The sequence below is a fragment of the Mauremys mutica genome, chromosome 4, assembly GCF_020497125.1.
Source record: "Mauremys mutica isolate MM-2020 ecotype Southern chromosome 4, ASM2049712v1, whole genome shotgun sequence".
In the NCBI taxonomy this organism is placed as follows: Eukaryota; Metazoa; Chordata; order Testudines; family Geoemydidae; genus Mauremys; species Mauremys mutica.
Window position 1 is genome coordinate 145,562,151 of NC_059075.1, and position 26,407 is coordinate 145,588,557.

The 26,407-nt window shown below is 41.7% G+C and overlaps 1 protein-coding gene across 2 annotated transcripts in view; it reads left to right on the forward strand.

Moving 5' to 3' along the window:
- SYCP1 (synaptonemal complex protein 1) overlaps positions 1-26,407 on the forward strand; it is a 66,699-nt gene that overhangs the window by 15,405 nt on the left and 24,887 nt on the right. Inside the window, exons 9-20 of one of the 2 annotated variants that reach the window (XM_045016952.1) lie at positions 1,349-1,422; positions 2,427-2,535; positions 4,464-4,558; positions 5,847-6,031; positions 6,995-7,062; positions 8,270-8,328; positions 10,889-11,005; positions 12,738-12,842; positions 19,262-19,365; positions 22,115-22,232; positions 22,511-22,581; positions 24,499-24,580. In XM_045016952.1, the coding sequence (XP_044872887.1) occupies positions 1,349-1,422; positions 2,427-2,535; positions 4,464-4,558; positions 5,847-6,031; positions 6,995-7,062; positions 8,270-8,328; positions 10,889-11,005; positions 12,738-12,842; positions 19,262-19,365; positions 22,115-22,232; positions 22,511-22,581; positions 24,499-24,580 (1,187 nt within the window). Of the gene's footprint in view, positions 1-1,348; positions 1,423-2,426; positions 2,536-4,463; positions 4,559-5,846; positions 6,032-6,994; positions 7,063-8,266; positions 8,329-10,888; positions 11,006-12,737; positions 12,843-19,261; positions 19,366-22,114; positions 22,233-22,510; positions 22,582-24,498; positions 24,581-26,407 lie in introns of both variants that reach the window. The other variant, XM_045016951.1, reaches the window with a different exon arrangement.

Sequence of the window (26,407 nt, forward strand, 5' to 3'; positions counted from 1 at the left end):
CTGAGGGGCGGGTGCAGGACCCAGTGGCTCCGCCCACATTGGTGTTAGGGGAGGTCCGTCCCTCAGCGGGGCTGTGGGGTATCCCACAGCCTCGCTACAAGCTCATATTTGGTGTTATCTCCATTGACTCTTCCTATAGGACTAGCTGCTCTTCTCTTCTTCCTTGCCCTCTCACCTTCCTCGCTGTGCCCCTTCTTCATTTTCCAACTCCGCAAACCTGTTCCTGAGCTCTATTTCTCCTTCGCTAGCCTGTCTTTTCCTCTACCTGGTTCTCTTAGTCACATGCGTTCACTGTCCACTTTCCTCACCCAGCAGTCTCCTCTCAGAGTCCTGCTTCCATCTGCATGTCTGAGCTTTTCCCTTCAGCCTCCTCATGTCTTTGCTCCATCATCTGCTCGAACCCCCTTCTTAACTCAACCAGAGTTCCCACCTGCATCTCCAATTTTCGGATCTTTTCTTCCATCAGCTCTATCAGGTGTCACTTCTTGCAGACGAAGCTCTTTTCATGTACCCCGTCCAGGATCATGTACATGCTGCAGCTTCCACATCCAGTCATCTTCACTGTGTCTTCCACTGCTTGGGTCACTACCACTGCTGCCTCTGTATCTGTCATAGCCTTCCCACATAAATCCTGTTAGTCCGTGAAACACAAACCAAACCAAAACACCACCACCCACAGCAAAACAAACCCCCAACGAGCACCAGAACACTGCCAGAACACCAGACACTCCCTTCACTAGGCTGTCTATTCCTCTGCCTTCCTCTTTTAGTCTCCCCCCCCCGCCGAAACTCCCCTTGCAAACTCCCACTCAAACTCCCCTGTTTACAGCTCTATTTGCTGGCTCCTGTGCCGCTGCAGCTGTCTGTGCTGCTGCCTGTCAGCGTTGTTCTTGTTTTACTTCTGTTTTAGGGTTTTGTATTAGTACATATCACCATAAGCATCTTGCAGACACTGTTTTTTCTTATTATGGAGCCCAGCCCACAATGGCACTGCTTGTTTTCTGTAGTTATCTTCTTGATATATGACGAAGCTGCACTGGTTTATACCAGCAAAAAATTTGGGCTCATTATTTGCTTATTTACACTTAAGTCCCCAGTCTTGCATCATTTCTATACATGAAATTCTCATTGACTTCCCATTTTACATAATGCTGGAATAAATATGTGAAGAGACAATGCAAAAAATATTTTCTCTGAATGGTTCATAGTTTCAAACATAACCTCAGCAGTATTTCTATAATGAAAAATCTATACAAATATACATATATTTTAAAATGACAATTATATTTGATTTCTTGAAGTATATTTAGTTTAACTACTAAGTATTTACATTATTTTATTTCTGAAGTAAAAGAAGCAGCAGAAAAAGTAGAACAGCTTGAAAAAGAATACAAAATGGAAATAAATGTCAAGGAAAAGCAGGTTTGTTTAGTGTAAAGTCCAATTTGTACATTTTTATTTGGAAATATAATTTGCATTATATGGAGCAAAAATTTCAACTAATTTTGACTGATTTTTGTTGTTGTTGACTAATTTAGTTGGAGTGCAGAAAAACCAAAATAGTTCTTTAAAAGGTGCTTTGTCTGTAAAAGATTTTATACTTTTGAAGCATGCAAATTATTATTATAAGTGATATTTAAATTGTGTGCTTCTTGCTTTGTGTTTGAATTAAAATGTTAATGAGAGTTATGCCATTATTTTTTTTCGCCACAAAGCACCATAAAAAGAAGTACTGAGTTCTGACAGTCCTCATATTTGAGCAAGGTTCATTCCACATCTGCTGGTGAAGAAGAGATGGGGGAAGGACAATGATGCAGAAGCTGGGAGGAAGGTTCACGAAACAGATCAGACCAGGGACTGACTAGAGGAATACTGAGACTAGGAGAGGAAATAGGGTGTTGTCATGGTATTGAGGGAGCCAAGGAAGGTGGGCAGATTGTGGAAACTTGTGGTGGTGGTATTAGGAGTGTAATCAATAGTGTGGAAAGAAGGTTTTATTTCTTTAATTTTTTTAATCTGAGAAGGGTCAGAAGTTGGACCTGTTGGTTCATGGGGAGAATGGATCTGAGGAGTGTCAAACAGTCTGACCAGGCACTGGTGTAAGTGTAGGAAAAGACAGCAGGAGACTACTTGAGAGTCTGAATGGATACTCCATTCTCCCTAAATATAAGTTTCTACACCTCCATCCTGTTGGAACTTACAATCTAGTTTTGATGGCAGATCTGCTGTCTCTAGACTGAAGCACCTTTTTTTTGGTGGACATTTGGTTAATGCCTCCCTATTTTTTCTTGAGCAGTATTCATTTTTCTACAGTTATGTAATGAAATCCTAATCCTGTGTATAAAGTACAAATGTGAAAATAATATGAAGTTAGTCTTTTCTAGACCTTGTTATTTATATATTGTAATTGCTCTTCACTTCATTAGCTATCAGTTTTGACTGTGCAAAGTGGTGAAAAAGACAATAAAATGAGAGACATCACAGTTCAGTTGCAGGAATCAAGGGATAAGATTATTGATTTAGAAGAAGCAACAGGTAAGAATTTTAATTGCTATAATCCAAATAGCATTATTTGTAATAGTGCAAGAGACAGAAAAGCTAGAGATTGATCATGATGGTGTTATTCTTTTGCTGAGCACTGGTGGAATTTGGGGCCTTGCAGATCACTTTCCTGTTTTGAAGCAGAAATTGGGTGAAATGGAATTGGGTATTTTGTTAGTGTGATTTGTTTGTTTACAAAATATACACAAGTGCTGTTTCCTTGAATAGAGTTGGTAACAAACATCGGCTAAGCAGATACCTTTTGTAGAAACCTCAGGTAAGGTGCCCCTGTCTCAGTCCTAAGAAGCAGTTGTCTTGCTTTCCTCTCACCCCAGGGAAAATCTCAAATTGCTAACAAACCCAGCTGCTTTTAAACGCATCCTGTGACCTTTTTTTCCCCACCCTCAGCACCTGCACATTACACCTGTGAAACCCTTAGTCCAAGGCTATTCACTGAGACCACATGGCCTGGAAAAGTGAACCTTGGCATTGTTCACCTGCTTCTTAGTACAAAGGAGTGTCAAAGCTGTAAATGCCAGACCAGTGCTTTAATCCACACAGTCTCTTTAACCAGTGTCTGAGTGCTTATAGATCAGTGACACCCTAATGGACAAACAATTAGCACCTTATGCCATAACAGTATGTTCAAACTTTCATCTCTAGGGTTTGATCTACAATTATTTATTATTGTATTGCCTAAGAGCCCTAGTCATGGACCAGGAACCCATTGTGCTAGGTGCTGTACAAACAAAAGAAAAGATAGTCCCTGCTCCCAAAAGTTCATAATTTAAGTATAAAATGAGACAACAGATGGATACAGACAGATTGATGAGAGAGAACAAGAAAATTGAGACACAATGTTGGTCAGCATGGTAGGCTGTTTTTGTCTCAATATGCCAGCAGTTTTTGTAGTGGTATAATGGATGCATAGTTTTTGTACCAATGTAATAATTTGTTTTGGGGGTGTAATTATTAATTATTATTATTATTTTTACTGCTAGTGTGGACACTATTATACCAATATAGCTTATTCCTATAAGGGAATAAGTTATACTGGTATAACTGTGTCCACACTGTGGGAGGAGTTCCATTTTAACTATCCCAATATAGCTAAAAGGGTACAGTTTTTGTGTGTAGACCACTCTAGGTCACTGGTTACTGAAAGTTGTTAGTTTCCAGCAGTTGTTCAGCAGCCAATGAAATAAATGGTCGTTTCACTCTTCTCTATTGGACATGTTTCCACATCTCCAAAAAATACCATTACAGATTACATTAGAGTTGCAGTCAAAAGGCAAAGGATTGAATGGAGTTGGAACTTGAACTGCTTTTAGAAGGGGCATTCCATTTCATGGTTGAGACATGTTAATGAGTTTTTGAGTGAAACTTGCAGAGGACAAAGAAAGGACTTCAGTCTTCTTAACTGTTAATCAACCATTTTTAATTAAATTAAATACTTCTTAAAAATAGCGGTATGTTTTCAGTGATTTTGACACACAAAATTATATCATTTTATCAGTAATTAAGTTATTTCTGTTTCCTTCGCTTTGTAAAATTGTGGGGAGAATCCTAATTCATTGGGTAGATGAGGAATAATTAATATTTATTTTGGAGGGTTGTAAGTTTTATAGTTTAGTTTTGTTTTTATACCATGTTGTGCCTAGGATGGGTACATTTTAATTAAATTTTATAAATAAAACATATATAAAGTACGGTACTCCCTGTATTTTATATTTACATCATGAAAAGTGATATGTATGCAGTGCTGTCTCAAGTCTCTCTCCTAAATCGTTGAGATAGATAAATTATTTAAGTGGCATATATCGTAGAAATTATTGTAGAGTACAATCACATTTATTGTTTGGTACATGACATAATGTTTAGAAACATTAGTGTATATCTTATCTGTAACAATTGTCGTTTAGAACAACAAAAAGAAATGTTAAAAGAATCACAGACCAAACAGGAACATTTGATGGGAAAACTGGAAGAAGCTAAAGTTTTGCTGCAAAAAACAGAGGTATGTCTTGCTCTAACTTTTTTTTTTTTTTTTACAAATCAAAATGTAATATAAATAAGGTAAATGTGTAATTTGTACAAGCAATTGTCAGTACTTTTCATCCAAACCCTGACTTGTAATTGCTTGCTATTATACATTGTGATGGGTTGGACCCCCCTTCTGGGATGCCACCTGAGGTACTAGGATTTCACTGAGCCTCTCCTTCTCCACCAGCCTGGGTTCCCACTCCCTGTTTTGCTGAATTAGGCTCCCCGGCCTATTGCAGCACACCCACAGAGGTAGGGCCACACCCAGCTACAGCCAGACTGAAGTCAACTCTGTGTGAGAGGATTCCCCCAGCACTCACGTGCACACCCCTTTTGGGAGATAAACCCAAAATAATACTGTCTTGCACTGTATAGAAAAATCGGCACAGCACAAGCTCATAAAAATCTGCCCTCTTCCTCAATGTGAAGAGAGATGTGCACGACTTCTTCCCCCCCCTTTGAAATTACATAAACTGGGTTTAATAATAAACTACATACGTTTATTAACTACAAAAGGTAGATTTTAAGTGGTTAAAGGGATAGCAAACAGAACAAAGCAGATTACCTTAGTAAATAAACAAAAGCCGCAAACTGAGCTTAACACATTAGACATGTAGGACACAAATTAGCAAATTCTCACCCTGAGTGATAAACAGGCTGGCAGATTCTTAAGGCACAAGTTGCCTTGGCTTTCCCAGGTTTTCTTACACAGGCTAAAAATCCTTCCAGCCTGGGACCAGCACTTCCCACAGTTCAGTCTTTGTTCCTCGGGTGTTTTCAGGTGTGGTGTTGTAGGGAGAGTGAGGCTACTCATGTTGTCATTGTCCCTCTTTTATATCATTCCCCCCACTTGCTGGAAAGCTTTTTTGCTATGACCTGGGTCAAACAGTTCCCATTGTGTAGAGCTATCTCTGAGAGGTTTCTATTGCACACAGTTCCTGGGGTAATCCTTATGCCTGTGTGCATTGTCTTCAATAAGCCACTAACATTATTTGGCCTCATCCAACGGAGCACATTTGAAATACAGAGACATTTTGTATTCCCAGCTTCAGATACAAAAATGATACATTCATACAAATTGGATAAACACATTCAGTAAATCATAACCTTCCCAATGAGACCTTACATGAGCCATCTTGTATAAAGAACATTTCAGATATTTCATACCCATATCATAACCATATTTCCATTAAGAATATGGAGGGTTACGTCTTACACGTATTTACAGCAAATTTTATTTTTTTATACTTCTTTCCATTTAGACTGCTCAGAAGAGTTTAGAAACCGAATTACGGACTGCAATGAAAACCTTAATTGAAGTCACTGTAGAAAAAGAAGCACAAATGGAAGAACTTAAAGAAACTAGGGCTTTGCATGCCTCAGTGGTTGAAGAATTTGAAATTGCTGTTTCTAATTTGAAAGAGTTGCTGAAAAGAGAACAAAATAGGTTAAAAAGGTTTTTACATTTAGAGTGAAAGGATGATCTTGCGATTTAAGGCACTAAACAGTGTTCAGTTCCCAGCTCTTCTGTATAGAACTTTCTGTGTAGCCTTGAGTAAACTACCTAATCTCTGTGCCTCAGTTTTCTACCTGTAAAGTATCATCCTTAATTTCTCATATCCTTTGTTGTTTTTTTCCCCTGAATAGTTAGCTTTTTAGGACCGGTTCTTTCTCTTACTGTGTGTATGTTGTGTTTAGCACAATGTGGCCCTAATCTCAGTTGGGACATGTAGGCAGTATTCAATAATAATAAATGTAGTGATATGGACATTCAGTGGGTATATAATAGTATTACTATTTAGTGCTACTTAATGTTCTTTCATTTAATTTGTCATTAAAATGTTTGGGTTTTTTTGTAAGAAGTAATTGATGGTAATCAAAATTAATCTCAGCAAACCTAGAATTTGATCTATAAAGTGGGTATTTTATTCAATTCTTGTAATGGAGTTTTTCAGGAGATTGACTGCATTGCGCTATAATGTCATATCACTAGTAGAAACTAGCTTTTACATAAATTGGTGTAAATCTGGAGTAACTGCACTGACTCTTCTATGGTTACTCCAGATTCATAGTGGTCTAATTAAGGGTAAAATCTGGACATGATTTTTTTTGAAAAAATGTAACATTTACTTTAAAAAAATCTTAATTTTGGGAATGTATCTTTTTATCAATTTATTTTTAACTAATTTTTTTAACTAATTTTATTATGCCTGCTATTCAAGCAACATGTTGAAAGAATGTTTGTTACTTAAATTTCTCACAGCTTACTTGCCTATATGCATAGTATATTTACCTATCTGTTTGTTAGCAGGCAGAAAGACGCATTGTATTTCCAATAGAAATATGACTTACTTTTCTAGTTTAAATCCTACATGGAAAAATACTGTTTTTTAATTATGCTTTTAAATAGATCGAAGCAACTTGAAGAAGAGTCAGAAATACTTGCCTCGGAGCTCCAAAATAAGTCTGTTGAACTGGGTAAGATTTGCTGAAAAAGGAATAAGTTGTTTTGCAAGAGCTGGTTACAGGTAAAAATATCAGTATTAGTTCTCTGAGAAGGTTGGTGTTATCTGTATAATACCCACTCCAGTGTCTTGTATTTTGATTCATGATGTAGTATGTATATGATCAGTGTAGGGGAGATCCTCTGGTAGCATAATGTTGATGAGTGCCTGTCTTTTTTAGACTGTTCTAAATTATACTGAGGATCAGTTCCAAGATTGAGAAAGTAGAAAGATGACAACATAAACTACCTTTTCTCCCTTTTCCCAGATCCCTTGTAAAGCAGAATTTCAATTGATCCAGAATGCTGGCCCTAAGATTTTCATTACTTTCATATTCTTATAAATAAATAAAATAAATGTTATATATATATATATATATATTCATAATTTCCTTATGCAAAAATATTTCTGCCAAAAGATGTTTGTTTAACTGTTTGTCTTGAATATTAGCAATCATTATTTGTGGTGTGTGATTGGTGTCTAAAAAACAGTATGCGGAATTTACTTCCTGATTGAATAGCTGCAACTTTTATTAAACAGGAGGAGGAAAATCAGTGAGATTCAGGATAGCCATGTGAGCACTTGTGGTCCAAATCTTTGTGCAAGCAGACATTTGCATAAGTATTCTAAAACTAGCTTTCTCTGTACATTCTTGCAAATAATAATTCACTTATAGATGTGTATGTGAAAAACATAAGTACGGTTGTTAATACCACTGAAGTGAATGATTTAATTTTTATTGAAATGTATGTTCACTAATACTTTTTTGAAGTATTTGTCCAGCTCAGCTTTCAGTTAAGTCATGTTACCAAGATATAATTTAGAGCAGAATATAGCCTTGAGTCAAGATTTCTGGATTTGGGCCAATGTCTTTTTTAGCTCCATAGAAAAATATATTCAGTGGTAAAATATAAATTAATTTTCATACATGACTTGAAACTAAAAATAAAAAGGCAATATGTTTGGCCCTGATTCAGCAAGATACTTCAGTACATTTTGGAATTTTGAGCACATGCAGTGCCAATGAAGTCAGTAAAGCTACTCATTTGTACAAAATTAAGTACTTTACTGAATTGGTGCCTAAAAAGCTTTAGAGGGGGAAAAACAATATTGATAATATATTAATATATAAAATTGTATCCATTTTGTATTCAATCTTCACGTTGTATTTGCTGTAGAAGAGATGGCCAAACTAAAAAGTGACAAAGAAACACAACTTGAAGATCTGACAGAAGCCTTGGTAAATATAAATTGTCCTACATGTTAATAGTCTAAAGCAGTGGTTCTTAACCTTTACGGCAGCCTGCACCCCTTTGGTTCTCAAAAATATGTTCTCGCACCCTTTATCAAAAATTGTTGAAGTAGGTCAGTTCTTTAAACCTAGATATATCGTAACTATAGAATGAAAGAGAGAGAATTATATATTTATTTTAATTTCGCAGTTAAAATTTAACGCAGCAGTCATTAAAAATGCACGATGTTAAAAGGTTTGATGAACACACAGGTTTGATGAAACAAAGTAGTTATACTTACATGCCTATGCTTAATGCGTGTTTTCGATGATTTACCTTCTAAAAAAATCTGGCATGTCTCACTCCCAGAAAGGGCATCTCATACCCCCAGGGGGTAAAAACCACTGGTCTAAAGACATTTATTTTTCGTTTGGGTCCAGCGTCGCTTCTAGAGGCTTCCTAGAGACCCATATCAACCATCCCCAATCTATTCAAAAGCTGCCACTAAACTTAACTTTCTAACTGATCATTTAGACTATTTCACTCATCTCTTTTGAAGTCCCTGAATACTACTTCTGGTTCCCCTTTGCCTGGGCCTTCCACAACTCCGCCACAGCCTATGTCTTGGACTTCATCTCTTATGTTTGCTTCCTGTGTATGGCTATGAAATGAGCCTTGATGCCCTATTCATTTTCTTCTTCACTTCCATCCTTTCGCATGCCATCTCCTATGGATGGGATGACCTAGTCTTGGTATGCCAAGCATTCACCCTGTCTTCATTCAGATGCCTTTCTAAATACTCATTTTTTCCATGATGTTTGCAAACTCCTACCCCTGTTGAACTCCTCTGACATGAAGTGTGACATGAATTCCAATAATAATTAAAAAAAAATTATTTAATGCCACCTTCTCGGATCCCCACTGTGGTCTGTTTTTCTGTAACTTTTAGTTTGTAAAACTAGAATGTAAGCTCTTTTAGAGTGACTGTCCAAATAAATTATGCCCAAATAAATTTGTTAGCCTCTCAGGTGCCACAAGGACGACTCGGCTGATACAGACTAACACGGCTACCACTGAAACCTGTCTATTTTGGTGTTCAGTATGGATTGTTAAACTTCTAACTTCACACAAAAAGTGCTATAGAATTTTGAGAATATTGTGTTTAACAAAGAACATGTCTACACTTTGAGCTGGAAGGTATAAATTTCAACACGAGACATACTTGTGGTTTTTCTGATGAAGCTAATGTGCTACAAATAGAGTGTAGCTGCAGTGGCATGAGCAGTAGGTGGGGCTAGCCACTCCAACTACTTACCTGTCCAAGAGGCCAGGTATATATTCGAGGCAACTAGCTGCTTGCATTGCCACGGCTACCCTCTTATTTTTGGCATGCTAGCGTGATCAAAGCTAACGTGTGTGTGTCTCCTCAAGCTGGAATTTATACCTCCCAGCTGGAAGCATAGACAGTCTTTCATCAAAGTACTCACACTAGGGTATCCTATATACTTTTCACGTTTTTACAGACATGGTGTGGGGTTGCAGGAAGTGTGTGAGGTTTTTGTGGGTACTTACAGACACTTTTGAATTTCCCATTGGAAATACTTCAATTGAATTACATTTTCTCCCTACGAGGCACTATTTTTTTCCTGTATGTCAGGCATAACAAGGAATTGCAGTTCTACCAACCTTTTCCCCAGTGAATCATTATGGAAGGGAATGACACATACTAGAAATTTGCCTTTAGGGAAGTACCTTCAGGAACTGGTGCTTACCCTCTAACAAAGTGTGCCTGCTCTGCAGCACCCCTTGCCTACCTGGGGTAGCTCTGTAGTACTCTGCCTCTGTTTCCTTCTTCTTCAGAGCCTCTTTAATAAAGTTCACATACACAAGTTGGTGCTGGAGATGTGGCTTGGCCTTCTGGTCAAGTCACAAACAACACCTTCTGGGGTAGCAAAAGTTCTGTTAAAAAGTCCATACAAACTAAATGTTTTTTTCTGCCCTTTGTGGGCTTCTCTTCAGCTTATTTTCTGAACCCTCTTTTCTGCTGCTTTCTGGGCTACTTTTGAGTCTCTCTGGTACATAACACTGTCCCCCAGGCTGGTTCCCCTGGAGTACCTGGCCTCCTGCCTTGCCTGCCAGCCCTTGGCTCTTTTGCAAGGCCCGTGTGTCAGGCTGGGAAGGAGCTAATTAATTAGGGCATTGGTGGAGCTGGCCAGTCACCTGTGACACTGCCAGTATGAATTCCTTAAATCCAGTAGAGTCTTTTACTAGTGCCTATCACTGTATTATCTGAGTATTCTTCATTTTTATTAGATTCACATAGTATGGTTCATAGTGGATGTCTTGGTCCTCTTTCCGTTCTGTCATCTGTGGGGTTTACCCAGGCATGGGCTGGGAGGCACTTCCAGCATTGACATTGAGTGGGGGTGGGATGGGGGAGAGGGAGTAGTATGTATTCTTTGTTGTGTAAAAATATGACTGAAAATAACCCATATACTTAATAAATCTTCCTAGCTTACTGGTACATTTTAAAAGATGCATTTTAAAACATTTTCCTTTACTATTTAGGAGAGGTCAGTAAAACTTCAAAAAGATTTGGAGCAGCAGCTAGTGTGTGAACAATCAGAAAAAATGATATTAATAAAAGAGAGAGAAATGAGGGACTCTGACCACTCAGAGTTTAAGGTTAGACCATGTGGATTTTCTTGTTAATTGTACTTAAAATTTCATTTTATTTGTTATCTCTTGAATTAGCTATTTCAAAAGTTTTATAGCTAATTTTTGTAGATTTTTTTCTCCCCAAGGGAAGATGCTTTTCTTTGAGAATCGCCTGTACATAAGATTCTCATTTATAGTGATGTGCATGCCCAGCTCACAGAGGGTGGCAGATGGTAGATAACAGTGCCTGTTGGGGCAGTACAAGTGCCCCTTTATAGACAAAATCTTCAGCGGTCTGAAGCTATAAAAAGGATTCAGGGCCCCAGTTGCCACAATTCCTTCGTTGGAATTGTATCCCACATCATTCGATCAGGTGGGGAGGGTTCTTCCCCTTAGAACAGACTGAGGGGCCAACTAGGGTGACCAGACTTCCCAATATTATCGGGACCGTCCTGATATTAGGGGTTTTGTCTTATATATGCTGTTATACACACAGCCCCAAGCCCTCGCAAAGTGTCCTGATTTTTCACACTTGCTATCTGGTCACCCTAGGGCCAACTACAGGCCCTGTGAATCCTAGATTCCGCCAGCACTGACTCCTTGTTACAGATCTGGTTAAGCTCCCCCTGCTAGGCACTCAACAGATTGCAGTGAGGGGATGCAAATACTGAATCCCACATGCCCTTAGCTTGCTGGGGCTGGGTGGTGGTTAGCATTGTCCCTGGCTTTGGGCATTTAGGCATATACTCCAAGTGCGGATTTTGTGTCTGACAACTCTTGGCAGTGGGGATGCTATGGTCCAAATGTATATCTCCTGAAACTAATGCCATCTCCTGCAAGCCTCCCCAGCAGCTCTTGCTTGTTCCCTAGAAACCTATTGAATGTGTTAGCCTTCTGTGTTTAACCCTTCAGGGGCATGTGATAGTGAAAGCCATCAGACAGATTTTGCACAGGATTCTAAAACACTTACTCTTTACTTAACGGCATGAGAGAGAGGCAGATTTAGACAAAATAATAAACACTCGTATTTGCGTTTTCCTTGCCTCAATTTTGTTACCACTTTGAAGAGTTTTTTTGGGCATGGGCAGAGTCCTCTGCAGTGTCTGGGATCCTTCTGTCACTACACAGCCTTTCTAGGTCAGCTAACTTTCTTTGATCTTGGCTGGTCCCACAGTTAAACTGGACCCTCCCAGCTCCTCCTCCCACTCCCTCCCCAGTGAAGGCATGTCCATTTCTTCCTCACGGCTGTCAAGGTTTCCTGTTTGTCTCAGTGAGCCTGTCACTCATGTTATATGGCCAACCAATAATACCTGGTTCCTTTGCTACTGGGGATTTTCCATTCCCCCTCTCTGGAGTGGAGATGGAGGGACTAGCTTCTCCCAACCTATTGGCTCAAGGTGTTTCCACCTTAATAGGCAACAGTTTAAGGTTTAATGATTGACTATTGCTCCTGGTCTGGCAGAAAATGGTGGATTCCACATTCCATGATCCAACAGTTTGATAAGAACAACTTTATAATATCAACTAGAATTAATAAATTGTACATAGATTCCTCAAATCATTAATGTAGTCTAACTTGGTTGCAATGTATATGTATTTATTACACAATGTTACTTATGGTCCTACATTTGATTGTTTAATTAGAAATTATATTAAAAATATGCTCACATATACTCGGGTTGAATTTAGCCACTTAAGCTTATTCTTTATATGTCCAAGCCCTAATTTTGTAAATTTTGAGCTCAGTGTTCTTAAACAGGAACAAGTTCAAGGACTTTTATCTGAAAAGAAACATCTTGAGATCACTATTGAGAAATTACAAAACAGAGAAAAAGAGATGAAGGATATTCTTCAAATCAGAGAGGTCTGTAGAAAGGGTGACTTTTTTCTCAGAAATATCTTATTGATATAATGCGCTTGAATATCCTGATTAGTGACTTACAGAAATTATTGTGCATGCAATGAAATTAATAGACAGCAGGTTTAAAATAAATATAAGGACATACTTCTTCACATAATGCACAGTCAACCTGTGGAACTCGTTGCTAGGGGATTTTGTGAAGGTTAAAAGTATAATCAGGTTCAAAAAAGAATTAGATAAGTTCATGGAGGATAGGTCCATCAATGGCTGTCAGCCAAGATGGTCAGAGATGCAGTGCCATGTTCCAGCTGTTGCTAAACCTCTCTCTGACTGCTAGAAGCTGGGACTGGATGACAGGGAATGGATTACTCCATAATTATCCTGCTTTGTTAATTCATTCTGAAAGCATCTGGCACTGGCCAGTGTCAGAACACAGGATACTGGGCTAGATAGACCATTGGTCTGACCCACTATCACCAATTTAATGTTCTTATGAGTTTTTACATTACATATATTACATTTAAAAATCCAAGAGAAGAAATGTCCTGTCAGGAACCAAGGAGGCTTTCCTCTGCAATTACCCTGGCAACCCGGCACACTTCTGATTCCAGCAAGGAAAAGAGTTGGAAGAAAGTTGACACTGGCATCAGGAGTCCTGGCACTGATGGGTACTCCAGTACTGCAAAAGAACGGTTACTCACGTTCTCGTAACTGTTGTTCTTCAAGATGTGTTGTTCGTGTCCAGGGTCTTAATTAGCGGTAAGATGATATGGGAATGGCCCAGAGGGGGCAGGATGTCTACCATAGAGTCTGCATCATCTGTAACGTCTTCTGCCTTAATGCTCAGACCCTGTGCAACCCGGTGGAGCAACTGCTGCAACATCCTGGAGTCTTCCAGGGCTGAGGCAATGGTAGAGCCCACAAGTGCCTCATCTGGGGAAGATGAGGAGGCAGCCACTAAGGGAGGTGGCTGTTCCCTTCCATCCCTGCCGGAGGAATCGCGTGAGCCAGTGGGGACAGTGATGGGCTGGTCCAGTCTTCGTGTCGAGAAGCACACCGGCGTTGACATCTCCCCCCAGGTCGGTGCTGGAGGCACAATTAGGTAGTGTGTTTGCGCCATGGTGGTCATCAACATTGGTGCAGGCAGTGTTGTTGGCAGTGTCGGTGCCTTAGCAGGGGCCAGTGCCACAGTCAGTGCCAAGGGTGCTGTTGGCGTCGTGACCTGAGCCCCTGGAGCCGAGCGCACTGCCGAAGGGGCCACTGCTGTTGGTGCTGACGTTGGCAGTGTTGACTCAGATGCCAGCATTGACACCGGAAGTAGCTGCTCAGCTGTGGTGGGACAAAGGTAGCAGACACGACTGAAGTGGCACCCAAGCGAGAGCCTTGGCTCCAACCTGGGCTTGGTGGAAAGCCCATGGAGTCCAGAAGGGCAACTGAGCTGGGTTCTGCCATTAAGGGGCCCACTTCCTTGGTCGGGACCTCCTATGGTGGTGCCTGGAGGGATGACCTTCTGCTTCCACTATAGTCGGAGTGGTACGAGTTCGACCTGGAAGCCTCGGAATATGAGGACCAAGGTGGCGCTGCACCTCTTGATGTAGAGCGTCAGGAGTCCGGGAACTTTGCTCCCTGGATGGAGGCACTGGCATCTGTGGTTGACAACGGGGAACAGCATGTTGTTATAGCCAGCGTTTCCTTAGACTGCACAGGATGGGATGGAGCCTGTGATGCCAACGTCTTCTGTGTGAGCGGTGAGAAGAGTGCAGTGAGTCTGAGCAGGTCCTGCACTGCCCCAAAAACTTCAGGACTGGACGGAAGCGGCAGGCTCTCCAAGGGGTTTGGCAAACTTGATTGGCCCGGACTCGACTGCCTCGCCTCGGCAGGAGTTGACATGGCCACCTCTTACGTCTCAAAGCTGGGGCCCGATTGTGGTGCCACTGATGGCTGGTCACTGGGTCTAGGTATTAGGGATCGACCCCTTTCAACCCTCTCCTTTTTCTGCGCTGGTGACTGGTACCCGTGCCTAAGGGTGGAGTGTCCTCAAGACACTCCATGACAGGGCCGAGGCTCCTTGGGCACGTCTTTCTTTGGTGCCTGGTCCCTTGCTGGTGCTGGTGCTGGTGGTAGGGTCCCCAGGAGTGGGGTCCGACTATGGTTGAAGAGCTGCCTCCATGGGGAGGATTTTAAACTGCTGCTCGCTCTCAGGGTTCTTGGTTGGAATTCCTGACAGATTTTACAGCAGTCTTTTTGGTGACCTTCACCCAGACATCATAGACAAGATGTGTGGGGGTCACTCTTTGGCATGCATTTCTCTCAGTCCTTGCAGATCTTGAAACCCAGGGATCGCAGCATGCCCCAGGTGGCAAGGAAAGTGGGAAGCAGGAGGAGAAAACCCCTGTAATGGAACTTATGACTAATTAACTAGGTAACAAACTAAACTAACTGATCTAAACAAGAATAATACAATGAGAGTGGAGCTACTAAGCCACTTGCTGGAGCAAGAGCCAGGGAAGTTCCAGCTACCGTCACTGGCAGTGAGAAGGAACTAAGGGAATGGCGGGTTGGCGGAGCTCTACATTGGGTGCCATGAAGACGCAACTCCAGGGGGCACCCAGGCTGACCCTACAGCAGCTGCTAAGGGAAAAATCTTCCGGCTACAGTGCATTTGTGCGCACACACCTGGTTGGAATCGACGTAAACAAGCTCTCAAATAGGAGAACATCAGTGCTGACCTCCTCAGCACTGACACTGGAAGAGAGAAGCCCAGGACACTTTGAATCCAGCACAGTGATTGAAGCTGCATTTGCAGCAGTGAAAATCATGGGTTCCCTGGAAGGAGGACTCTAAGTCCAAAGACCTATTACTGAGGCATTCCAGTTCCAGAGACAGTGACAGGGCACCAATATCAAAGAAAGCCATAGAGACTTTGGCCCCATATCAGCTTTGGCACCGAGATACCTTTAAGCCCTGACCATGATACTGACTAAGAAATCACTTCAGGCACCAAGGTTTGATGGTTTCACTTTCACTGTGTTTCCCACATCGACTCAAGCACCAATATTGGTACTAGTACTGACCCTGATACTTATACCAGCACCATCCTTGCTGGACCTGCACCTAATGGCACCACCATTCCTGAAGAAGATTTTCTCCTTTTTCTCTCCTGGCTGCAACAGCAAGTCTTCCTCAGAGAAACTGGAATGATACTGATTGTCCTTTGGGTATCTCCTAGGGTACCTGGCCCTCTGCAAGACGGTAGTGAATGGATCACCCACAACCTAGATCAGGGGTCGGCAACCTATGGCATGCGTGCCAAAGACGGCACGCGAGCCAATTTTTAATGGCACGCTGGAGCCTGTCCGGACTCCAGCATGCCATTAAAAATCCTGCCCAGCCTCGCCCGCTCTCCTCTGCCCTCTGCTCCCCCTGCGGGAGCAGGGAGCAGAAGCATAGCCGTGCGCACAGGGTGGGCAAATGGCCTCACTCTCCTGGCACGGCAAGCCGCAGGGTCCGCGCTCCGGGGCTGGAGTGCCGGCCAAGCACAGCAAACTGCCAGCCCCTCCCCTGGAGCCCTGCCACCGCATGCAGCGCTCTGGGGGGTCGGGGCTGTGTGCTCCCACGGGGCAGCGTTTGGCTCTGCGGGGAGGCAGACACGCTCCCTGCTCAACTGGAGCTCTGCTGCCGCCGCCATGCACAGCGCTCTGAGGGCCGGGGCTGTGCTCTCCGGCGGGGCAGCGTGTCTGGCTCTGCATGGAGCCTCAAGGTAAAGGGCCCAGGGCTGGGGGGGTTGGATAAGGGGTGGGGGCAGTCAAGGGACAGGGAGCAGGGGGGGTTGGATGGGGCATGGGAGTCCTGGGGTTTGTGAGGGGGCAGGGGGTAGATAGGGGTCAGGGCAGTCAGGGGACCAGGAGCAAGGAGGGTCCTGGGGGGGGCAGTTAGGGTGGGGGTCTCTGGAGGGGGTGGTCAGGGGACAAGGAGCTGGGGGGGTTGTATGAGTTGGGAGTTCTGGGGGTCCTGTCAGGAGGCAGGAGTGTGGAGAGGGGTTGGCGCAGGCAGGGAGTCCGGGGGGTTGGATGGGTCGGGAGTTCTGGGGGTCCTGTCAGGGGCGGGGAGTGGTTGGATAGGCATGGGAGTGCCGGTGGTCTGGCTGGGGACTAGGGTGTGGATAAGAGTCGGGGCAGTCAGGGGACAGGTAGGGGATAGGGTCCAGTCCGAGGACAAGGAACAGGGAGGCTTAGATAGGGAGTGCGATCCTGGGGGGCAGTTGGGGGCAGGGGTCCCAGGACGGGGTAGTCAGGGGACAAGGAGCAGCGGAGTTGGGAGTTCTTAGGGGGGCAGTCACCCAGCCCTCTCCCCTGACCCCCACACATACACCACGCCCTCTGCTCTGAGCCCTGCACACCCCTCAGGCCCCTGCCTTGAGCCCTGTACCTCCCTCATACACACCCAGCCCTCTGCTTGACTCCTTCATCCCTCCCCCCAACCCTAGCCCTGACACTGGCACCCCCACCCATACCGAGGCCCACCTCTGCCCTGACACCTACACTCCCCCACATACCCAGCCCTCTGCCCCCAGCCCTCTGGGTCCCAGCCCCGCACAGCCTGCTGCTGGTCTTGGGTTCTGGCTGACGGACTCTTGCCAGCCGGGGTCCCGGCCACAGGCCTCGCTCAGCCCACTGCCGGCCTAGGTGAACAGAACCCCAGACCAGCAGTGGGCTGAGCGGGCCGGCAGCGTAAGATCAACATTTTAATTTCATTTTAAATGAAGCTTCTTAAACATTTTGAAAACCTTGTTTATTTTACAATACAACACTAGTTTAGTTATATAATGTATAGACTTATAGAGAGAGACCTTCTAAAAAACATTAAAATGTATTACCGGCACCCGAAACCATAAATTAGAGCGAATAAATGAAGACTCGGCACACCGCTTCTGAAAGGTTGCCAACCCCTGACCTAGACAGTATCAATATGAGATGCCACCATGGCTGTATGCCCAGGGGGCCTGCCGTCCCATCAGCCCTGGAGTTACTCTCCGTGGTAAAAGCCTCCACGAGGGGGAGAAGGAGATCTTGGTATCTGTTGTCACTTCCTCACTGGAATTGGAAGAGCAGGAGGGAAAGCCAACAGGGAGATGCTCCAGTTTCCCTCAATGCCCAGGGAATTCTCTTCCTCACCTGTTGAGGCTATTGATCTGGCCCTGGTGCCAACAGTGGATGACTTTTGGGTATTCCAGGAACTCTTGCCTGAAGTTGCAGATACCTGGGCTGTCAAAACAGACATAATCCAAAAGAATATCCATAAACTATTTGACGTTTGTTACATACTGTCCACAATAATTGCCTTACCTATTAATGACAGTTTGTACTCTGCAAGCGCCTTGGAATACCTGAGCCTCACTCCCTCTGACTTCATAGTAGGTTGAAAAATGGTATTAAGTACCACTGAAGGGGCTCGATCAGTTCTGTGCACACACGATCCCAAGGTCACTCTTATTGGTGTTTACAAGAGAAAATAATTCCTGCCAAAGGGCAGGAATCCAAAGAAACTTTTCAGTTGAAAGGCATACTTTTTGGTCTTCTTGCAGTTCCTCAATGGCAAATTAACAGGTGTTATTCATGAAATACAGCTTCTTGGTGTGGGAAAGTGTGCCCCCCCCATTCCTTCCCAAGTTACTGCAGGACTACAGTGTTGAACTGAAGGATGAAGTGAGAGAAGGGCAGATGAGAGGCAAAGTGGCATTACAAGCAACCATGCGTGAGTTGGACATGGCCACCCAGTCCACAGCCATGGCTATCACAATGCTGAGAGTATTGGGTGCAGGCATTGGGCATCCCCAAAGAGGTCCAAGCAACCATTGAAGATCTGCAATTTGAGGGGATGGTCCTATTCAGTTCCAGGACAGATTACATAGACTATGATTGCTAGACATCAGGCCCCTGGACTGGAACCTGGAGTAGTGGGCTGACCCATGTTCCCCTACCAGCTACTGGGGAGGTAGCTCCACTGCCCAGAATGTGCTGAAGACTGATTCAGACAGTCAGTCCAGAGGGACTTTGATACCCTGAAAGAGGAAAACTATAACTAGAGGGCCAAGTCATGAAGAAGGAGCAACTGAGCCCAGAGAGAAAGAGAGAGAGAGAGACACCATGTGCCCACCCATGCACCCAAACAAAACACTTACAGCCTGGTTACTCAGGCTATGCACTAGGGAGAGGATTGACCTAGTGTGTATCTATGAAATGTTTTAATACAAACATTTAATATTTCATAGTAGTCCATATAATGCTATGTAACTATAATCTGGATAACAGATATCCATAGGTTGGTTTATTATGAAGTTTTGGGTTGTCTGTTTCTTTGCAGCAGTATTCAGAAACTATATATTATAAATGCATAAGCACTTGTGACATTTTTTTCTGCAGAAAGAAGTACATGATTTGGAAGTACAGTTAACTGGTGCAGTTGAAAATGAGCAAAATTGTTTAAAACAGATTACAGCACTGAATGCAGAGCTTGAAAAAGAGATGTATGACTTTATTTTTAATTACATTACCTTTAAAGTTGTTGCTCCTTTTAATGTATATTTAAAATTTGTGATTTGTTTTCTAATGAAAAATTTAACATTTTGTTACACAGTAATTGCAAAAGGGTACAATGTATCTCTCACTTCACACTTGTCTCTGCTGTCTCTCCCTCTTATTGGTACCAGAGCACAAAAGGGGGGGAAGCGTTATGTATGGAAAGGGGTTGTCTTCAGGAAGAACCATAGAAAACGGCTTAAACTGTAACACATGTCAATTTTGAAGTTTGTAAAAGAGAAATCAAGGTGCAACTGTTGCTGATACCTCAATTTCCCCCCTCCCCTTTCTGCTCCTCAGAGTATTTTTCAGTAATGTAAAAGCTGAATGGACTGCCACCCTCTTCTTCCCCCCGCCAACAGTGTTACTATATTTATCTGTGCATTTTAAAATTAGATTAATACTAGTATTAGTATTTACAGCTGGAGACCCACTTTAGACAATCTGAGAGATTATTAGTATTTATATTATGGCTGAGGCTCCAGTCAGGATCAGGGCTCCACAAGCTGTGCACTGTAGAAACATCTAGAAGAATCTGTTGCCTGTCACTATGATTTTATAGTCTTATTTCGAATCATAGAAATGGAGGACAGGAAGGGACCTGGATAGGTCATCTAGTCCAGTCCACTGCACTGAGGCAGGACTAAGTATTTTCTAGACCATCCATGACAGGTGTTTGTCTAACCTGTTCTTAAACCCCCCCCCCCACCAGTGACTGAGATTCCAGAACATCCCTACATAATTTGTTCCAATGCTTAACTACCCTTACAATTAGGAATTTTTTCCTAATATCTAACCTATCAAGCAACCATTTTTAAAATATTTTTTGATGTTTTCTACATTTTCAAATATATTGATTTCACTTACAACACAGAATACCAAGTGTACAGTGCTCACTTAATATTTTTTGTTACAAATATATTTCAATTCACCTCATACAAGCACTGTACTCTTTATTATGAAAGTGCAACTAACAAATGTAAATTTTTTTGTTGCATAACTGCACTCAAAAACAAAACAATGTTAAAACTTTAGAACCTACAAGTCCACTCAGTCCTACTTCTTGTTCAGCCAATCGCTAAGACAAACAAGCTTGTTTACATTTACAGGAGATAATGCTGCCCACTTCTTATTTACAATGTCACCAGAAAGTGAGAATGGGCTTTCACATAGCACTTTTGTAGCTGGCATTGCAAGGTATTTATGCGCCAGATATGCTAAGCATTTATGTACCCCTTCATGCTTTGGCCACCATTCCAGAGGACATGCTTCCATGCTAATGACGCTTGTTAAAAAATAATGCGTTAATTAAATTTGTGACAACTTGGGGGAGTATTGTATGTCTCCTGCTCTGTTTAACCTGCATTCTGCCATATATTTCATGTTATAACAGTCTGGGATGATGACTCAGCACATGTTCGTTTTAAGAAAACTTTCACAGCAGATTTGACAAAATGCAAAGGAGGTTCCAATGTGGAATTTCTAAAGATAGCTACAGAACTTGACCCAAGGTTTATGAATCTGAAGTACCTCCCAAAATGAGAGGGACGAGGTGTGGAGCATGCTTTCAGAAGTCTTAGAAGAGCAGTGCTCCAATGCGGAAACTACAGAACCCGAACCACTAAAAAAGAAAATCAACCTTCTGCTGATGGCATCTGACTCAGATTATGAAAATGAACATGCATCAGTCTGCACTGCTTTGGATCATTATTGAGCAGTACCTATTATCAGCTTGGATGCATGCTCTGTGGAATGGTGGTTGAAGCGTGATGGGACATATGAATCTTTAGCATCTCTAGCACATAAATATCTTGCAGTGCTGGCTACAACAGTACCATGCAAACATCTGTTCTCACTTTCAGGTGATATTTTAAACAAGAATCAGGCAGCATCATCTGCAAATGTAAACAAAAGTTTGTCTGAGCAATTAGCTGAACAAGAAGTTGGGCTGAGTGGACGTGTGGGCTCTAAAGTTTTACATTGTTTTATTTTTGAATGCAGTTTTTTTGTACATAATTCTGCATTTGTAAGTTCAACTTTCATGATAAAAAGATTGCACTACAGTACTTGTATTAGGTGAATTGAAAAATACTATTTTGTTTTTTACAGTGCAAATACTTGTAATCAAAAATAAATGTAAAGTGAGTAATGTACACTCTGTATTCTGTTGTAATTGAAATCAGCATATTTGAAAATGTCGAAAACATCCAAAATATTTAAATAAATGATTGCCTGATAGCCCTATTGCAAATACATCTCAGAATGATGTTCGCTTTTTAAGACAAGATGTATTAAGTGTATGTAACAAATGGTGGGAGGAGGACAAAGATAACAGCAATAAAAATATATGGTTACAGAGTCTAGCTGTGTACATAAGTTGGTAGTTCAAAGTCATTTTAAATGTATAGATTAGGTAGATATATCAGCATGCTAAGCAGTTAGTAGAATCAGGGCCCGAGCACACAGAGATTTGCATTCTGTACAGTCACTGAAAAATAATTGTACTCTAAGGCAAATCTGCCACCTGTTAATCCAGTCCACGTGCAGGGATTTACATAACCAAAAACTAACTCTACAGTGGTGAGTCAACAATTTTTCAGTTAGCCTGTGTTCAAGGAGCTTTATCATGGTCTGATTTGAAAGGGAATTTGAGAATACAAATAAATTATTCCTCTTGTCTCCCAATTATTTTAATAGGCTGCAGAATAAGGAACTAAATATAAATTGCAATAAGCTTTTATTAGAAAAAGAACAAATAGCACAAAAGAAAAGTGATACCATCACAGAGCTCAAGAAACTACAAGAAGTTCATAAGGCAAGTGGAGAAATAAACTTACTTTCTTTTGGAAGACACTTATTACTTAAAATAAAATGTGATAAAGCATATGGTATATCGAAATATGACACATGACCATTTTCATGATATTAATTAATTTTGAAACAACACAATTTTTGCATTTTAAAATACAAACGGTGAAATTCACCCTATGCAGAGGACCAAATGAAAGCATATGCACTTCTTTGTGCTGTCTGTCACTGCACAGATTGAATTTCACTCCAAATAAATAATTGATTGCATGCATCTTTGTTTAGGATAACAGAAAGAAAGAAGAAAAGACTAAGAAGCTAATAGAAAACCTTGAAGAAACAAATGGACAGCTAAGGGAAGAAAAAACAAATATATAAGTAGCATATTCTCAGAAAAAGTCTTGATTCCTTTACTATTAGATTTTGGTGTTATCCTTTTTTATGTATAAATGTGTTTAGGCATTGGCTTCTATGACTTCAGATTAATATATTTGTTTTTGAGCTGTATGCTAATGAAATAGGTCTTACTCTCTCTGTGGTGATTTTTGGGGCACCCAGGACTGAGAGTCACCTTGTTACTCTCCTTCCTGAAGAGGAGGAGGTAACAAAGGAGACTCTTGCCTGTGATGGTTGGGTGGCCAGTCAGCCATGCAAGCACCCTCCTGCAGGCTCTGCCAGGCCCTTTCAGGTGTGCATGAATTCCTCTGGAGCATTTCCCTGTGATATCCAGTCCCTGACTCTGGTTACTCACAGAAATTCCAGATCCTCTGCCCCCAAAGGAGCAGCATACCCCAGTTTACCAGTTTTACCTTAAACCTTCCTCCTGTATAAGATACAGCATTGTAATAAAACTAAATAAGGTCTAGTTAAGAAAGGATAGCGATTCTACTAGAAATAAGAGTATCAGAACCAGATGGTTACAACTAAATAATAAAACACTAACGTAGGTCTACACTTGTTAATATTTACTTTTCCTATCTATAAAGTAGATCATCGCCCCTCCCCCCCCAAGTTCTGTGTGTTGCAGAGCTGACTGGCTACAAAGGAACATGGCTTCAATTTTTCGTGAGATCAAGCACCATCTTTAAGATGTCTCCTCAGTGAAAGAATACCAAGTGCCTTTCCCCTTCTGTGTTATACTGAAACAGTCTTTTGTCTTCATTTATAGACAGGGTGATTCTCTGTCTGTTGTAACGCTCCTTTTTTTACCTCCAAGTGGTTTTGATTGTTTGTAATTGTGTCTGATGGTTTTCCACTGAAAGTCTTGGGAGGAAGCAAGGCTAAATTATTGAGCCCTGCATTACATCACTGGCTAACCAGGACAGAATGACAACTCCAAACTCCTCAAATGAGCCATTGTGGAGACACATTATCCTCTGGTGATGAACTTCTGCTTCAAGTCCATAAAGCATACTTTCCATATAGTTCCTTAAATATTACCCACACATTCATCTTGTAATTCTCATGAGTCTTGATAAGTCATGAGCTTTCTATAGGTACCTTATGTGTTACTTTTGGGTAAATATCCTGCAAGATGTGTGGTGTAGTGAGCTTGTCAGGTTTGAGGTGAGACTTGTTTGCAAAGAACAGGGGACCGTTTGTTTGTGTCACATTCTCATTTACATTAAGACTACTCTGGCAGTGTACAGAGCCATGAAACTGCTATGACAATAATTTACACCCACTTTGTATTTGTTAGTTATGTTCTTTTTGTAATTGCTGCACAGTTTATACCAAGAACTATACTGTATCATTCATTTTCATCTAAGACAGAAGTTTGGGTTTTCAGTTTTCTGAGAAAAACCCTTTAATTGTAGAGGAAATTTAAAGAAAATAGCATATACAAAGTTATTAGTTAAATGTGGAAAAAATGAGACATAACTATTATGGAGACGAGGATTCCTATTAAATTTTACCATCTGAAATGTATATTTTGACAAGTCTCATTGTTAATCTGCCTTCCATAATATGGATTTAGATATTATGGAGATAGATGCATTAAAATAATGTAGATAGAAAGATAAACTTATTGCATGCACAGGACTTCCTAGGTCTGTGAAAAATAAGTACAGCTCAGAAGTGAAAGTCTGGGCCACTGCCCTGTACCTTTTAGGGACATCTTCAAAGACTGGCATAAAACACCCTTAATATTAGCTATAAAGAAAGCTGCCTTTCTCACCTTGAGCTAAGCTGTGATTTTTTTTTTTAGCAGCTGTGAAAAATAATCAGTTTTAAATTAATTATTTACTAATACTTATTAATTTGGCATTTAGAAATGACTTGGAGTCTCTGAAGGAGAAGATGAAAAAGAAAGATGAAGAGGCTAAAACTAAACTGGATGAAAGTGAAGAAAACGTATGGGATATATACAATGCTACATCTTATTATGAAAAGCCATAGCAGTAAATTCTGAGCCAAAAAAAGTATCATTAGGAAACAGATGTAGGAGAGTAGGAAATAATTGCTGTGTAGGAAGGGGCTGGCTGTGATGCTTTCCACAAGTACCCAGGGTTGTGAGGCTTCTATCCACCCCTTAGAATGAGGAAGTCTTGTCTGTGCCTGCTGGGGATCAGCTCCCTGACTGCACTGGCCTCTGACAATGCAAACACTACCTTCCAGGCCTCCTCAGGCCTTGCACTCCCTGTGCAGATTAGTGATAGGAACACACCAACCCCCAAGTCCTCCAACTGTCCCTCAGGACTGCCCAGCTCCTGTTCCACATTCACAGAACTCAGCTGTGCTACTCAAAAAGGAATAATACACACCAACTTATAGTTTTAATTCAGGATCACCAGGCCACTTAATATACAGCACTTAGATATATTTATAGTGAAAACAAGAATAAGTTTATTATCAAACAACAGAGATTTAAATTATACAAAATCAGAATATTGGAAACAAATGGTTGCAGAGAAAACCAAATCATAACATGCATTCTAGAGCTTACGCTTTGTTGTCAGATGTTCGGCTGCATGCATGTGTTCATTCTGTATGCTGCACTGGCTTTGGCCAGATAGCCAATACAGTAGGCTCTAATCGAACTGACCAATAAACACAAGACTTGATTTAGTAGTGAAGGCACGTGGCCAGGTTTATTGCCAACAAACACGGTGCTAATGCCCTGGCTCAATGGTTACAGGTACACTAACACATGTATGCCTGTGACAATGGACCAGCTCAGTCAATGGCGGGCCTTTCCACTGCCCCCTAGGCCAGACAAAGGATTAAAGTGAGGTCTCCCAACATTTATAGACTGAGACAAACAACCTAGGGTAAACAACTTATCCATCACCTTACATGTTCCATGACATGTTTATTATCTCCCCTTGTACTTTTTCCTGATGTTTCAGACAAAATATCACTATTCATTACTTTTGTCAAACTATTTTATCATGTGCTGGGTTGGGGTGTTCTTGTACTGGCCTGCTGGAACGTGTTTACATATTCAGTGTGTTTTAGCAATGGTAGCAATACTGGTGCCGAGTTCATGTACCGGACGCTGACTTGCAGGCAAGCATCTGCTTTTGACAGTGCTTAACTGTTGCTCATAGCATAACTTTTTCTGACTTTGGTTGAGACCTCAGGCCTTGCACTAGGCCCATGCTTCAGGCTCTCTCTTACTACTACACACTTAACTCACAGGGCATTCCTCTGTCTCCTATAGGATAACTTACCCAAAGTCCTTTCCCTAGCATTTTCAACCAAGACCTTTCATACGATCAAGCCCGCTGGCACCTTGTCTTCACAGATTGAAGGATGCCAGAATGTCTCTGCATTACCAGCTGTGCCAGACTATCCCTTTGACCTTCACCTCAAAACAGGGGTGTCCCCTAGCTGTTCACGTCTTACTGTTCATTTCATTCTGAAGTCTCCACAAGCTCTTTGTTAGCATTTGACTCAGTAGATTAATAGACTTATATTGTAAGACCTGCAATACACAGTGATCCATCAGGGAGAAATGTCTCCCACTTCCTGTCTGTAGAAGTTTGTCTCAAGGCACTGTACCTTTGAATGACCTGCCTTTAACTACAAGGCCTAGAGAATGTAATTTTCATCATGCACAACACCTCCCATGTTTTCCATATGTATGTCTCTGAATGATTATAATGACCAGGATTAAACAAAGACTGTGAATGGCTTGCCAACTACAAAACCAGTTTCTCCTCCCTTGGTTTTCACACC